Source organism: Phasianus colchicus, chromosome Z (assembly GCF_987193195.1).
Source record: "Phasianus colchicus chromosome Z, bPhaCol1.hap1.1, whole genome shotgun sequence".
NCBI classification, from domain to species: domain Eukaryota; kingdom Metazoa; phylum Chordata; class Aves; order Galliformes; family Phasianidae; genus Phasianus; species Phasianus colchicus.
Window position 1 is genome coordinate 47,944,393 of NC_143476.1, and position 14,705 is coordinate 47,959,097.

General features: G+C 42.6%; 3 protein-coding genes across 5 annotated transcripts in view; 2 read left to right on the top strand and 1 right to left on the bottom strand.

Annotated features, from left to right (window-relative positions):
* Window positions 1–31: 31 nt before the first annotated feature.
* LOC149912953 (tubulin polymerization-promoting protein family member 2-like) lies at window positions 32–897 on the top strand. The gene is made up of 3 exons (XM_090131973.1): window positions 32–204; window positions 350–503; window positions 633–897. Exons 1-3 carry the CDS (start codon window positions 35–37, stop codon window positions 813–815), a joined length of 507 nt encoding a protein of 168 aa, XP_089988099.1. The 5' UTR covers window positions 32–34; the 3' UTR covers window positions 816–897.
* A 5,498-nt stretch (window positions 898–6,395) lies between these two features.
* On the top strand, window positions 6,396–7,261 carry LOC149912954 (tubulin polymerization-promoting protein family member 2-like). The gene is made up of 3 exons (XM_090130656.1): window positions 6,396–6,568; window positions 6,714–6,867; window positions 6,997–7,261. The coding sequence occupies exons 1-3, from the start codon at window positions 6,399–6,401 to the stop codon at window positions 7,177–7,179; spliced, it is 507 nt and encodes a 168-aa protein (XP_089986782.1). The 5' UTR covers window positions 6,396–6,398; the 3' UTR covers window positions 7,180–7,261.
* A 2,292-nt stretch (window positions 7,262–9,553) lies between these two features.
* The window catches only part of SYK (spleen associated tyrosine kinase), a 56,186-nt gene continuing 51,034 nt past the window's right edge, over window positions 9,554–14,705 (bottom strand). For all 3 annotated transcript variants that reach the window (XM_031610494.2, XM_031610493.2, XM_090130655.1), the window contains one exon: window positions 9,554–13,468. In XM_031610494.2, coding sequence (XP_031466354.1) covers window positions 13,396–13,468 — 73 coding nt within the window. In that variant the 3' untranslated portion in view covers window positions 9,554–13,395. The remainder of the gene's footprint in view (window positions 13,469–14,705) is intronic.

Genomic DNA, 14,705 nt, shown 5'->3' on the forward strand with positions numbered 1-14,705 from the left:
CTTCCTGCCAGCTCTTTCTCTCCACAGCAGCAAAATGGCTGGGCTAGAAGAATCTTTCCATAAATTTGCAATATTTGGTGACACAGCTGCCAGTGGCAACAACATGACAGGAAAAAACTTCTCCAAGATGTGCAAAGAGTGTGGGGTGATGGATGGAAAAGCTGTGACCAGCACTGACATTGACATTCTGTTCAACAAAGTCAAGTAAGTGAGGCAGTGAGATGCTGTAGGCAAAGGAGCAGCCAGGCACTCGTGGGCAGCCTTGGAGTCTTTCCTTCCTACCTCCACACAGGTTTCCTCCTGGTAACTTTCCCTTTAGTAACCTTCCTCTTCTTTTTTCTGGCCATAGGACCAAGGGTGCCCGCACCATCACTTTTGCTGAGTTCCAGCAGGCCATGAAGGAGATCTGTGTTAAGCGTTTCAAAGGCAAATCACCAGAGGAAGCCCTGCAAGCTGTGTATGGCCTCATTGAGGGGAAGGAGCCAAGCAGCGTAGGCACCACTGTGAGTAGGAGTTTCTTTGTCCACTGTCCACCTGAAGTTGCCACGGGTCCCTACATCCCAAGGGTTATACTTGCTAACAATGGCAAGCCTGTCTGAGCTTGTTCCTAATTCTGGTCTCCTTTCCTGCAGAAAGTCGCCAAGGTAGCTGGGGTCGAGAGGCTGACGGACACTAGCAAATACACTGGCAGTCACAAAGAGCGCTTTGATGAGAGTGGCAAGGGGAAAGGACTTGCTGGCCGTCAGGACTTGACAGACAACAGTGGCTACGTTGGTGCCTACAAGGGAGCTGGCACTTATGATAAGACACACTAGGACTGAACTACTTAGGGAAGCAAGGATCTTCTTCCTCCAGGAATACATGGGAGAAGAGGCAAATAAAATCGCATGAAACCGACCTTCTGTGTGTACCGTCAATACTGCAATATGACAGGATGGGAATGGCTGGGGTGCACACAGCATGACCAGCAGTGCCTGACCACAGCCTTAAGAGCATTCTTACAGTGCATAGGATGTGATATAGGCCATCCCATATCATAGGACATCCAGATATAGGAGTCCCAGCAATGCTAGTTATTACCTTTTGCCGCTCCTGTTCCCTGGGGTTAAATCTCCTCGCCCATTCATTGCACTTGGCATGGTCATTCACAGCTATTCATAGCTATTTCCCCTCTTCAAGCTGCTGGCAGCTTGAAAGGGTCTGTGATCAATAGGAAAGTGAATAACGAGTTAGGACTGACTCTCATCTCCTGCTCTGTGCTCATGCCCTCCTGAGTGTACTAGGGGATGGGAGACCTGGAAGAGGGTAGAAGTGGCATCCAACGGAAAGCCAAGGTGTTTTCCCTAAGTGTTTGGAAATTACTTTTTTTTTTCTCTCAGAACAAGAACTCATCATTAACACTTTAAATAGGCAATAAAATAGTTCTGTGAAACTCAGATTCAAGCCACACTGGATCCACCAGCCCTGCAGGTTGCTAACACCTAGACAGGTCAGCACTCAGGCAGTAGATGCAGGCAGCAGCAGTCTCACAGCCATATCAGTTTCCAGGCTTTGTGTGGTGGTGGGTGCCTCCATTCCTCCTTGCTGCACTTCAAACAGCTTAGGACATTTACATTTTGTAGAATCATTTAGGTTGGAAGGAAGATTTAAGATCACCAAGTTCCATCCCCCTGCCATAAGCAAGGACACCTCCCTCTAGACCAGCTTGCTCAAAGCCCCATCGAGCCTCGCCTTGAATGTTTCCAAGGACACAGAAATTCATAACCCCACTGGGCTACCTGTTCCAGCATGTCACCACCCTCACAGTAAAGAAGTTCTTTCTTGTATCTAGTCTAAATGTACCCTCTTCAAGTTTAAAACCCTTTCCCCACATCCTGCCACTACCTGCCCTTCCTTACAAAAAGTCCCTCCCCAGCTTTCCTGTAGTCCCCATTTGAGTACTGGAAGGCCACTATCTGTTCTTCTTGGAGCCTTGTCTTCTCCTAAGTGAAGAGTCCCAGCTCTATCAGCCTGTCCTTGTAGGAGAGGTGCTCTAGCCTTCTGATCATCTTTGTGGCCAACTTGTTATGGGTGGGACCAGCCCACCAATCAATCCTGTCCAGGTCCCTCTGGATAGCATCCTCTTCCTTTTAGGGTGTCAGCTGTAGCACTCAGCTGCAGCAGACTTGCTGCGGGTGCACTCAATCGCACTGTCTATAACCCCTACAAAGACATTAAATAACACCGGTCCCAACACTGATCCCTGAGGAACACCATTCATCACACATCTTCACTTGGAAGCTGAGCTGTTAACTGCAACACACTGAGTGTCACTATCCAGCCAATTCCTTGTCCGGCAGAGGTCCATCCATCAAATTCTTTTTTTTCCAATTTGGCGAGCAGGATGTCATGCAGGACTGTGTCAATCGATTTTTACAAGTCCAGGTAGATGATGACTCTTCCTCTATTCACTGATAAAGTAACTCCATCATAAAAGAACACCAAGTTTGTCAGGCATGACTTGCCCTTGGTCAATCCAAGCTATTACCACCAATCATCTTGTCCTTATTTTCCATAGATGTGATTAGGACTACCTAAGGACCAGAGAAGTAGTCAAATATCCCTGGTTTCGGGCTCAGTGTATGAACTGACATATTTTTCACTGGCCAAACAACACTGATGTACACCACATTGGTCTCACAAGGAGACAATCACCTGTGTGGAACAGCTGGTAAAAATATTCTGATTAAAAGGAGTTGACTCCTTAAATGGGAAGTGTAGAGACATTTCCTCTCCTTTGTAATTCAAGAGCAAAACAAATGAATCTGAAATAATTTGGTGATCACATTCAGGAACTCCACTAAAAACTGAGTACATTCATTCCCATGCTTAGAAACAAAACTGTAGGTATGAACTGGAGATAGCCCACTGACATTAAATCTAACAAACTTTTGAAGGCTTCTACTGTTTGAAATTATGTATTCATGGCATGGAGCACCCTTCCGTCCTTTGAACAAGTTGTTCAAGCAGAAAGGCCAGAATTTTTCTCTTCCAGTCAAGAGCAACAGTCTATACATGGAGGAAGGAGGTACTTCTCTTTGCATGTATGGTGCTTTCAGTAATAGTCCAAAAAACACTGCCTTGTTTTGAACTGTCATTGCAATTCAGGGTCCCTTCTGCCCTATGCTTTAACAGTAGCAAGTTTAATTGTGCAGATGATTCTGAGAAAGGGAACTTTGCCTTAATACAACCAAATTATAGATGAGGGGACTGCTTCCTACATTCTTACCAGAATAGAGAATGAGTGAAACCCTATGGATTTGCTCTGACAGTTAAAGCTAAAAGAGGAAAGCGTCTGCCGGAGAGACCCATTAAAAATGGCAGAGGTTATGTGACATCTTATAGTGTGCACACTGGTAAACTGTGAAGCAAGGTGTCATTTAGGATCAGAGGTAATGGCTTCAAGTTGTGCTAGGAGAGTTTCAGGCTGGATATTAGAAATAATTTCTTCTCAGAAGGAGTGGTGAAGCACTGGAATAGGCTGCTCAGGGAGATGGTGGACACGCTGTCCTTGGAGGTGCTCAAAAATTTGTGGATGTGGCACTGAGGGATGTGGCTCTTGGACGTGGTAGGGATGGTTTGATGGCTGGAACACACGATCTTCTTACAGGTATTTTCCGATCCTAAAGATTCTATGACTCTATGATTTTATTTTTGTTTTTATGTCCTCATACTAGACCTCTATATCATAGGAATGGATTTTTCAGCTAGTGTTTAATTTTAATTGGTTAAAATTCTCAGATGCACATTCTTGCCACTCTTTCCTTAAATAAGGACTGGCTATACAGATGTAGCAGTCCTCTGCTAACACAGCACTATCCACAATAAGAGGAAAGCAGAAGAGGCAGAGTTTGCACTCAAATGAAGGCTCTTTTGTAGTAGAAGGAACATCACTTTCTATTGAAGGATAAGGCCACAGTAGGATAACCCCTCTATGGAGCTATGACAGCATCTTGCTGAATGAGACCCACTTACTGTTTGTTTTAAAATATGAATGAAATGGCACAAATTACTCTAAATCTCATTTTTATAGTAAATATTTTTATTTCATAGTAGAGATTGTATGTATGAAGTTATTCTGTACAGTAAGTGGTGTTTTCATGTTCTGATTTGCAATAACCGAAACATATATGCAGGACCACAAAAATAATTTTAATTTGCTAAACCAAACTGCGTAGCAAAATGCAGAACAAAGGCCTTAGCAGCAAAGTCCTCAATGAACTTTGGATAAAACTTCATAGTAGCCACTAGGTGGCACAAGGTCACTTAGAGTTTCATCAGAAAAAAAAGTTTTATGAGTATGAAGCTGGAAAAAAAATGTTCAGAGTGCTAAAAATACACCTAGATAACCAGTCTGGGAAATAATTAAATACTTTTTAAAAAAATCTCACAGAACTAACTCATTTTTCAAGTCTGAAAAAAAATAACATTGTAAATTGTACATTTTACTGTCTGAAAGGTTTTGATGCAAGACAAGCAAGCTAAGTAACCACGTGTAAAGGGTTAAAGTCAACTTTGTGTTTGTCCATTTTTCTGAACCAAGCCAAATCACAACTCTCCTGTCTAATATATCACAGAATCATAAAATGGCCTTGGTTGAAAAGGACCACAATGATCATCAAGTTTCAACCCCCCTGCTATGTGCAGGGCTGCCAGCCAGCAGACCAGGCTTCCCAGAGCCACATCCAGCCTGGCCTTGAATGCCTCCAGGGATGGGGCATCCACAGCCTCCTTGGGCAACCTGTTCCAGTGTGTCGCTACTCTCTGTGCAAAAAACTTACTTCTAAGATCTAACCTAAACCTCCCCTGTCTCAATTTAAAACCACTCCCCCTTGTCCTATCACTATCCCTCGTAAACAGCTGTTTCCTCTCCTGTGTATACTCTCCCTTCAAGTACTGGAAAGCCACAATGAGGTCTCCCCAGCGCCTTTTCTCCAAGCTAAACAATCCCAGTTCCCTCAACCTTTCCTCATCATATAGAGCCCTCTGACCATTTTAGTGGCCTTCGTCTGGACCTGCTCCAAGAGCTCCATGTCCCTCTTGTACTGGGGGCCACAGGCCTGGATGCAGCACTCCAGATGGGGCTTCATAGCAGAGGAGGACAATCTCCTCCCTCTCCCTGCTAACAACTTATCTCTTAATGCAGCGCAGAATGCAGTTGGCCTTCTCGACTGCAAGAACACACTGCTGGCTCATGTCCAGTTTCTCAAATACCAGGGCCCCCAAGTCCTTCTTCACAGGGCTGCTCTCAAGGAGATCTTCTTCCAGTTTGTACACATACCTGGGATTTCCCTGGCCTGAGTGCAATACCTTGGACTTGGCCTTGCTCAACCTCATTAGGTTCTCACGGACCCACTTCTCCAGCCTGTCCGGGTCCCTCAAGATGGTTTCCCTTCCCTCCAATATATGAACTGCACCACTCAGCTCGGTGTCATCCGCAAACTTGCTGAGGGTGCACTTGATGCCATCATCTATGTCACCGATGAAGATGTTGAAGAGCACCAGTCCCAAGTCTGACCCCCGAGGGACATCACTTGTGATCAGCCTCTACCCTGACATAGAACAATTAATCACAATCCTTTGGCTACATCCAGCCAACTAATTCTTAATCCATCAAACAATCCATCCTTCAAATCCCAAGGCTTATGCTGAATGGCAGCCTACAAGCAATCTTGAAACCTAGGGCCCTGGGTGAAGCTTATGGCTTTAGGAGAGGCTGGACATTTTAAAAGGAGTTGAGTGCATCTTGCAAGCAGCAGGAGTTGATTGCTCATGTTGTAGCGGACTGATTTGAATTCGTGCAATGTCTTTTATTCTCTCAGAGACCCTAATGCCCAGTTGTAGCGGTCTAAGTTAATCAGAAGTAGAAAATTTACTGGGGTCAGGAAGAGAACAGCCTCATTCAGAGAGTTGTTCAGATGACAAGGTATGATGGGAAAGACGTGGGCAGTTTGGTAACTACTTGAAAGAAGATGTGCAATATGTAGGCAATTATCTGGGGTCTGGAAGACAAGTGTAGTCCTTTTATCGTCTGTAAATGCACGCATTTGTTCTTGAAGCCAAATGCAACTTTTATTTCCAGAAGGTTCAGAAGATTTGGATGTCCCATTACTTCATGCACAGGAGTGATTAATTGAGCGCAAAGCCCTACTTTCACCCCTCTTCTGCATCCCTTGAGGTCCAGACCAAGCCCTCTCCGACCTGGGTCCTGCCTGTTCTGTGTTGGTGCCTAGTTGGTTGCTGTGGCAGCACTGTGGCAACGCAGTGCCCATTGGTGATGTCACTTGTTCTGAAGGAGCCCAGCTGCAGGTCAGTCTAGCAGCTCCTTCCTGCCAGCTCTTTCTCTCCACAGCAGCAAAATGGCTGGGCTAGAAGAATCTTTCCATAAATTTGCAATATTTGGTGACACAGCTGCCAGTGGCAACAACATGACAGGAAAAAACTTCTCCAAGATGTGCAAAGAGTGTGGGGTGATGGATGGAAAAGCTGTGACCAGCACTGACATTGACATTCTGTTCAACAAAGTCAAGTAAGTGAGGCAGTGAGATGCTGTAGGCAAAGGAGCAGCCAGGCACTCATGGGCAGCCTTGGAGTCTTTCCTTCCTACCTCCATACAGGTTTCCTCCTGGTAACTTTCCCTTTAGTAACCTTCCTCTTCTTTTTTCTGGCCATAGGACCAAGGGTGCCCGCACCATCACTTTTGCTGAGTTCCAGCAGGCCATGAAGGAGATCTGTGTTAAGCGTTTCAAAGGCAAATCACCAGAGGAAGCCCTGCAAGCTGTGTATGGCCTCATTGAGGGGAAGGAGCCAAGCAGCGTAGGCACCACCGTGAGTAGGAGTTTCTTTGTCCACTGTCCACCTGAAGTTGCCACGGGTCCCTACATCCCAAGGGTTATACTTGCTAACAATGGCAAGCCTGTCTGAGCTTGTTCCTAATTCTGGTCTCCTTTCCTGCAGAAAGTCGCCAAGGTAGCTGGGGTCGAGAGGCTGACGGACACTAGCAAATACACTGGCAGTCACAAAGAGCGCTTTGATGAGAGTGGCAAGGGGAAAGGACTTGCTGGCCGTCAGGACTTGACAGACAACAGTGGCTACGTTGGTGCCTACAAGGGAGCTGGCACTTATGATAAGACACACTAGGACTGAACCACTTAGGGAAGCAAGGATCTTCTTCCTCCAGGAATACATGGGAGAAGAGGCAAATAAAATCGCATGAAACCGACCTTCTGTGTGTACCGTCAATACTGCAATATGACAGGATGGGAATGGCTGGGGTGCACACAGCATGACCAGCAGTGCCTGACCACAGCCTTAAGAGCATTCTTACAGTGCATAGGATGTGATATAGGCCATCCCATATCATAGGACATCCAGATATAGGAGTCCCAGCAATGCTAGTTATTACCTTTTGCCGCTCCTGTTCCCTGGGGTTAAATCTCCTCGCCCATTCATTGCACTTGGCATGGTCATTCACAGCTATTCATAGCTATTTCCCTGCTTCAAGCTGGGGAGATCAAGATCAAGAGGAAAGTGAATAAAGAGTTATGACTGGCTCTCACCTCCTGCTCTGTGCTCATGCCCTCCTGAGTGCACTAGGGGATGGGAGACCTGGAAGAGGGTAGAAGTGGCATCCAACGGAAAGCCAAGGTGTTTTCCCTAAGTGTTTGGAAATTACTTTTTTTTTTCTCTCAGAACAAGAACTCATCATTAACACTTTAAATAGGCAATAAAATAGTTCTGTGAAACTCAGATTCAAGCCACACTGGATCCACCAGCCCTGCAGGTTGCTAACACCCAGACAGGTCAGCACGCAGGCAGTAGATGCAGGCAGCAGCAGTCTCACAGCCATATCAGTTTCCAGGCTTTGTGTGGTGGTGGGTGCCTCCATTCCTCCTTGCTGCACTTCAAACAGCTTAGGACATTTACATTTTGTAGAGGACAACAAAGGTTCTACTCAAAACCCAAGCAAACCTTCATTATATTTCTTTGTTAAGGCCTCAGTTTCCTTGTAATTAAATCATACAAGAAATAGCCTACGTGAAGTTCTGCCAATGCATACAGGAATGTGTTGTAATAGTAGGTTTTTTAGTTGTTGTTTTTTAGGGTTTGTTTGTTTGTTTGTTCGAATATAGCTGGCACAAAAAAAGCTGTGTGAACATAGGGAACAAGCCGAGAGCTTTGTACTCATGTTTGTGTACTCAGTTCTGTGAGTTCTGGTTTACATTATCTGGCTACAGCGTGACACTGTAGAGTGAATTTCTGAGACATGATTCAATCCGTACTTCATCCTGTAATCTAACTTGTGCTGCACTTCAGCTCCAGAAGAATCCCTGGCTTGTCCTGCCAACTCCTTATGAGCAGAAACCACAAAAAGATGCGGAATGTCACGCTTGCTCCTTCCAGTAGCTACAGAGCAGACAGATGGAAAGGAAGTCATGTTGAATAAGGAGTTTAAAAATAGTACCTATTGCCTATATTGCTATGTGATCCTGGGGAAGATTAAAAAATATATATGTATGAATCAATGACAGCATCAGTAACACATCTGCAAAAGAAAGAGAGAAAAAAAAAAACAAAAAACATTTGTTCTCTAGTACCTTGAAAACCTGCAGAAATATAGAAGATACCCCACTGCAAAGTAGGGTAGGAGGCTCCTGTCACACCACTGCCATCTGGTGCCAAATTTCTCTACCATTTTGTATCTCCTTTAAAAAGAGGCCATATTGCCTAGCAAAACAGGAAGGTTCGGAGTCATCCCCTGGCATAGGCAGGAGTGCACTGTTGATCTTCTCCTGGTGCTGCCTGCCCCCTGATCTTTGTGGAGGCAAGGATGGCTGCTGTACTCCTCTGCTGCTAGAAGAGCTGTACAAACTGCTGGATTTGGGGGATCTAATAGGAACAGTGGAAACCTCACTGAAATCAGAATGGTACTCATCTAGGAGTTTATACTGAACTATGGCTAAGATCTGTCATGGAAATGCAGAGAAACACTGGCTTCAAAATATGTATCTGTTGGGGAAAGAAACATTGGACACGCTGTCAATTTACAACCATGGTAAAAGCAATCAGGATAAAATACCCCTGAATCCCGCTCCTTGGAAAACTCAGTGAGCTGGTAACTGTGGTATAGCTCTTCACATCCCTCCTGTTCCTGGCTTCCAGTCTCTCCTATGCAGTTTTCTTGCTGTCTTCTAGAAATATGACTCACAAACAAGCTCAGTAATTCTTTGCTAGCTGGTCACTGCTTTAGGATATTGGAGCATGTTGCCTGATATGCTAGTCAGACAGGAATCACGGGACTGACGAAATCTGCACACAGATTAGAACAAGATCTGAAGACACAGCTTTATGACTGTGAAACAAGGGGAGGCAGTAGCACAAGCAGTCATCTAACACAGAAAAAGATAAGAAAGTACAGATGCATGTGTGTAATGGTTTTAAAAAAGAAAAGTCTTCACACTTTTTTTTTTTTTTTGGCAATGCTGCAGGATGATTGCAGGATCATTGCAGGATGCAATGAGCATTCCTGCAGAGTGATGCTTGCACTGCAGCATGGGCTGTTGGCTCACACTATTTGCTGTGGTACTGTTATATCTTTGCACCAGCTGAACTGGGGAATGCAACACCTAGGTCTGACACAAGGTGACACACAGCATGCCAGGCAGGCAGCTCAAGCTGTGGCAATGGGACACACCCACAACAGGCACTCAGATTCAGCAACAGAAGGCATCTAGGTGCAACCAGCTCTTGGCCTAACAGCTCAAGGCATCTACAGTGGTAGATGACACAGGGAGTTAATGGTCTGTGTACCTTTACACTGGGCTGGTCATCAAAGTGATATTTAAAATCAAAATCATGAATATTAATGAACAATAATGTGTAATGCTTGCCCTCATTTTCCTTGCTTCTCTGATTGAGCACATCTCCTGCCTCAGGAAACAGTGGTTAGGCTTGATGCAGAATTAATGATAGGCTGAGAAAGCCAGTGAATGTTTGCCTCAACTGACACATATGCAACAGAAAAGGAAAAAAAAAAAAAAAGGATACTTATGCATAATGTTAGCCTGGCTTCAGAGAGCTCCAGGTAATTGGTGCTGCTTTCAGTGAGGTTATCAGTGCATTGCTTTGACTGTTGTTTCACTGGAATTCATGGTGAACTGCAAGCCTGAAGGAAGGTGTGCTTGCCAAAGGCCTACCTCTTTTTCTACCATTAACCAACAATTTATTTCCCTCCGCACTCTGCCTTTCTGATCCTTGCTGCATGCCTCCCACATTCCTCCTCTCCTTTTCCAGCTCTGAGGCTGGCTGCAGACTTCGGGGTATCAAGGAAGGCTGGTGCCCCACTGACTACCCTCAGCTGCAGCAGAAGGACTTGGTGCTGAGCCTGGCTACTCCCCAGCACCGCTAGGCCTATCTGCAGGGATGGCCACGACCAAACGTGTCATGCCATAGCTTTGCACTGCACCACACTGTGCAGCATTGGCACAGACCTGGGATATGGATCACAGTGAGTATGAGGTGGCTTTTTTCCCTCCAAGCCTGGGACTGTTTTGCCTCCTGTGCTGTTCTTCACTGTGGTCATCAGGAATCATGTGGTTATTCTTTTTTTTTTTTTTTTTAAAATCATTTTCTGCATGATTTACAATGGTTTTGTCCTCATGAAATGTAAAGCTGCTAATTTGAATTGCTGACTTAATATCCCTTGTATTCAACATAGCTACAGCTTTTATCCTTTAAAAAAATTATGTGAAATATTCTTGTATGGACTTGATCTTCAGGCTGTGTCCATTTAAATCCTGGTAAGTCCTCTGTCAGTCCATGCCACACTCACACTCTTCCACGCGCCTGTGGGATGTACTCTGTAGTGTGCTACTGCAATTTCCCGCTTACGGCATCACATACAGAGAAAGGATCACAAAGAGCTTCAGAAATACTTTGCTAATATCCACAACCAATCATTCACAGTATAAATCATTCACAAACTGTACTCATGTGGAGCTCTGCTTTGCATCAATCAGTAAATAGATTAGCAAGCTCCTCTGTGCTGCACTGACACAGTAAGAACGAGGACAGGACAGACTGCCAGCAATAGTCATACAAGCGCATCAGCCTAAAAGCATTCATGTATTGCCACCTCGTGGCAGGGCCATGTACAGCTGCGTCTTCAGCGTTCCACAATAATCATAGCATTCAGCAAGTATACAAGCTTTGCACACCAGCAGCAAATTCAGGAATTTGAAAAATTCTTGTTAAAACAATGTATCTTCTATAACAATGCATTTAATCTCAATTTTAGAAGTTATTTCACAATATTTTATATTCTTAATATAATTACAGTATAGTGAAGCTGAGAACAATTAAGTAACACTAGAAAGAGACATTTGCTGCAAAGAAAGAAGAAGAACTATTCCTTCAGTTTTCTTTAACTTTCCTGTATGTGGTAAAACTTAAACACACACATATATTGCAGGGAAATACTGCTGTTACTCACTGGACGTACAATTGGCTTTGATTTCTGCAACTGTTTTGCAACTGTTATCCCCATGAATGTTCTAATTGCACATGTAGAGCTTGACAGCTTCTCTACAACAAAGATAATGCTAAAAAATGGCTATATATAATCAGAAGCAACATCTACACAAGCAGTTCTTGTAGAAAAATGTTTGTTAAAAATAAATCAAAAAATGAAATCATCATCAATGTAAGTTACATCTGAATCACATTTAAAACATGACCTTAACACTCAGTATCTTTCAGTAGAATGTACTTTCTGAAGTATCTTGCACTGGATTCCCAAAAATTAAACTACCAAAATCACTTGGCTTTTATTTTAAAATAAACCATAAAATTAGTATGAAGAAATACATTGCTTCACAGTAAATCCAACATTTTTATAGCTATATTTTATTCATATTATTTCACTTTCTCAATGTAACTGCCCCCAAAATATCATTTCATTGCTAAGAATGTCTTGTTTACATAACAATTAAAAACATATGTTCCAAACATCTGTATGCAATAGGTATATCTAACTCTAAATCTTACTTTTCATATTCCTCTAATATCTCTGTATCTAGTAGACTCCTGAAATATACAGAAGTGTCAAATGTCTGCTTGTGGGGAACATAGAGAAAAAATTTTGATTTCTAGAATATTTAAAATGAGATTGAACAAAAATACATGCATGTAAAAATTGGGGACAGAAGTTGATTACATAACTTATATTATCACTGCTATACGTACACAGTACTGGAAACTCTGCTTGGAGCATCACAAAAAATATGGTAAGACAGACACCTTTTTCTGAGATGTTCACAAGGATTAATAATGCTAGAATTTAGGAGAGGACAAAAGTAAAGTGAATATCCATGAGCCTCTTACAAAATATTTGAGCTGGGAGTGAAATTGAGCTTCAGAATTTATAAGATGTGGTGAATAACCACATATGCTTTTGAAGAAAGGTTTGAAAAAAGATATGGTTCTGCTTAAAATGCAACACAAGAAGCTTTGGTATATCCAAAGACAATGTAAAAGATGTATCTGAAGAAGGCTGAAACAACATGAAGGAAAGTTGCTGCTCCTTCAACTTTCGTAGCACAACTGTCTTTTCAGGAACTGCAATGATGGACTTCAGGTTAAAAGACAGAGTAATTGCTTTAGGTGCTGATACCTTTTGTCCCAAGGTGAGAGCAAGCCCTTGAATTTGCTGGTTTTACCATTAATAAAGTAACTCCCAGTTAGGGATTCCAAAAGAGATGAGGAAAGAGAGGAACTGGTAACACCTAATGAAGTAGATGATTCCTTTTATTTTTCTATATTTTAGAAATTCACATCTCCCAGCTCCTGACTGCAAATGTTACTAACAAAAAGAATTTGGTTATAATGGTGGGGGTAAAATCAAACCCAATGTTAGTCGAAGTGACTGACACTATCATAGTGAATTTTTTTTACAGTGAAAAATGTTTATGCTGTTCTTTCTCAAATAGGGAGAAGACTGGAACAACGCAATTTGAGAGCTAAGAATATTAACAACAAAAAATTAAATCCCCATCTGCACTCAAATATGTAACAGGAAGAAGGCTTTAAATAGGTTTTTTACATGACAGAGGAATGTAAAGACAATTAAGCTGTAAATAAAATGGACATAATGGAAGTCTATGCATCTGCACTTATGTTGTGCTGCTCTTCTCTGGAGCTCAATATTCCGCAAGAAAGCCAAAAAAAAAAAGGCAACCTCACACACAGAGCTTAGCTATCCACTTTATATGGCGAAGGTGACTACAAAAATAAGTCACTTAGTTTCAGAATCTGAACTGCTTCTCTTTGCTGAAGAAAGGCAAGCTGCTGTTCCCACTGTTAGTGGGAAATGTCGTAATAGTAGTTCCGTAATCGCAACTCCACAGAAACGAATCCTGGTCGGTCATCAACACTGTGGAAACATGACAAGTATCACCACACAGGACTGAGAAAGCTGAAGATGTATGTAGGCCCTACAATAGCTGGGACTTCACAGCAGTGACAACTCCTAGAGGCTGCTACAGTACTTTAAGGCTACCAAAATGTTGCTATAAAATATACCAAGAGGTTAATATTACTGCTACAGTTCAGTCAGTAGATTTATTGTCATCAAAGTTATTTTGTGGTTGTGGAAGGTACTATAAGAAATGGTAAATCAGCCTTAATTAATTTGCTACTTCATTTACTTCAGTAATAATCTAGAGAAAAGAATACTTATCATGCATTATCTTCCTTATAATGAGTTCTACAACCATACAGATAAGTTTTGTGCCATTAAGAATAGATGCTACACGGTTGTATTGTCTTGATTTCCTCTGTATCTCACCTCTTTTGATTTGGGAGAATATGATTAAGCTGACAAGAAGTTCTGACAATAACGTGTTACATATTGAAATAGTTGCACTGTGTAAGCTGAACATTCTTTTTTTTTTTTTTTTTTTTTTAGTTTTTTTTCCCTTTCAAATATTTGGGATATTCAAGTACAAACAAATAAAAATCAATATCCTTTATAGTACCTTTACTAAACTTAATGAAAGTGATTCTGTTTCACTCTACAACTGCTACTACTTTACTGTAGTACAGAAAAAGGGCAGAAATTATTTAATGGTTCCATGTTCTTTCTAGAATACTGGATGTAACAAAACTAAGAAAGAAGCAAGGTTCCTAGGAGGGAAATAACATAACTCTTGAAATGGAACCTGAAGATCTTTAGTGAATATATTATTCACATATTCTCCAGATGGTGAATTGGAAGAGTAAGCCACATTACAGTGGACTTTCTTTGCTTTATGGAAACCCTTCTACAGCTAAAGATAACTTCAACAAAGGAGTTCCACTCCCAGTCTTTACTTCAGTTTGGGATTGCTCCTGACCTACATGCAGCACCCTGCATTTGGCCTGTTGATCCTCATTAGGTTCACATGTGCTCTTTTTTCAAGCTTGTCCAGGTCCCTCTGGATGGTATCCCTCCCTTCTATTGCAACAACCACACTACTCAGCTTGGTGTCAACTGCAAAGTTGCCGAGAGTACACTCAATCTCACTATCTAAGTCACTGATAAAGATATCAAAGAGCATTGGTCCCAAGATTGACCTTCCTGGCCACCATTCATCACCAGTCCTCCATCTGGACAGAGAGCTGGTGACTGT

What these genes read in the sequence shown, in the direction of transcription:
- LOC149912953 (XM_090131973.1), top strand. Translation starts at nt 35, where the DNA reads ATGGCTGGGCTAGAAGAATCTTTCCATAAATTTGCAATATTTGGTGAC. An exon ending in ATTCTGTTCAACAAAGTCAA is followed by an intron (nt 205 to 349) that starts GTAAGTGAGGCA and finishes TTCTGGCCATAG; the next exon opens with GACCAAGGGTGCCCGCACCA. An exon ending in CAAGCAGCGTAGGCACCACT is followed by an intron (nt 504 to 632) that starts GTGAGTAGGAGT and finishes CCTTTCCTGCAG; the next exon opens with AAAGTCGCCAAGGTAGCTGG.
- LOC149912954 (XM_090130656.1), top strand. Translation starts at nt 6,399, where the DNA reads ATGGCTGGGCTAGAAGAATCTTTCCATAAATTTGCAATATTTGGTGAC. An exon ending in ATTCTGTTCAACAAAGTCAA is followed by an intron (nt 6,569 to 6,713) that starts GTAAGTGAGGCA and finishes TTCTGGCCATAG; the next exon opens with GACCAAGGGTGCCCGCACCA. An exon ending in CAAGCAGCGTAGGCACCACC is followed by an intron (nt 6,868 to 6,996) that starts GTGAGTAGGAGT and finishes CCTTTCCTGCAG; the next exon opens with AAAGTCGCCAAGGTAGCTGG.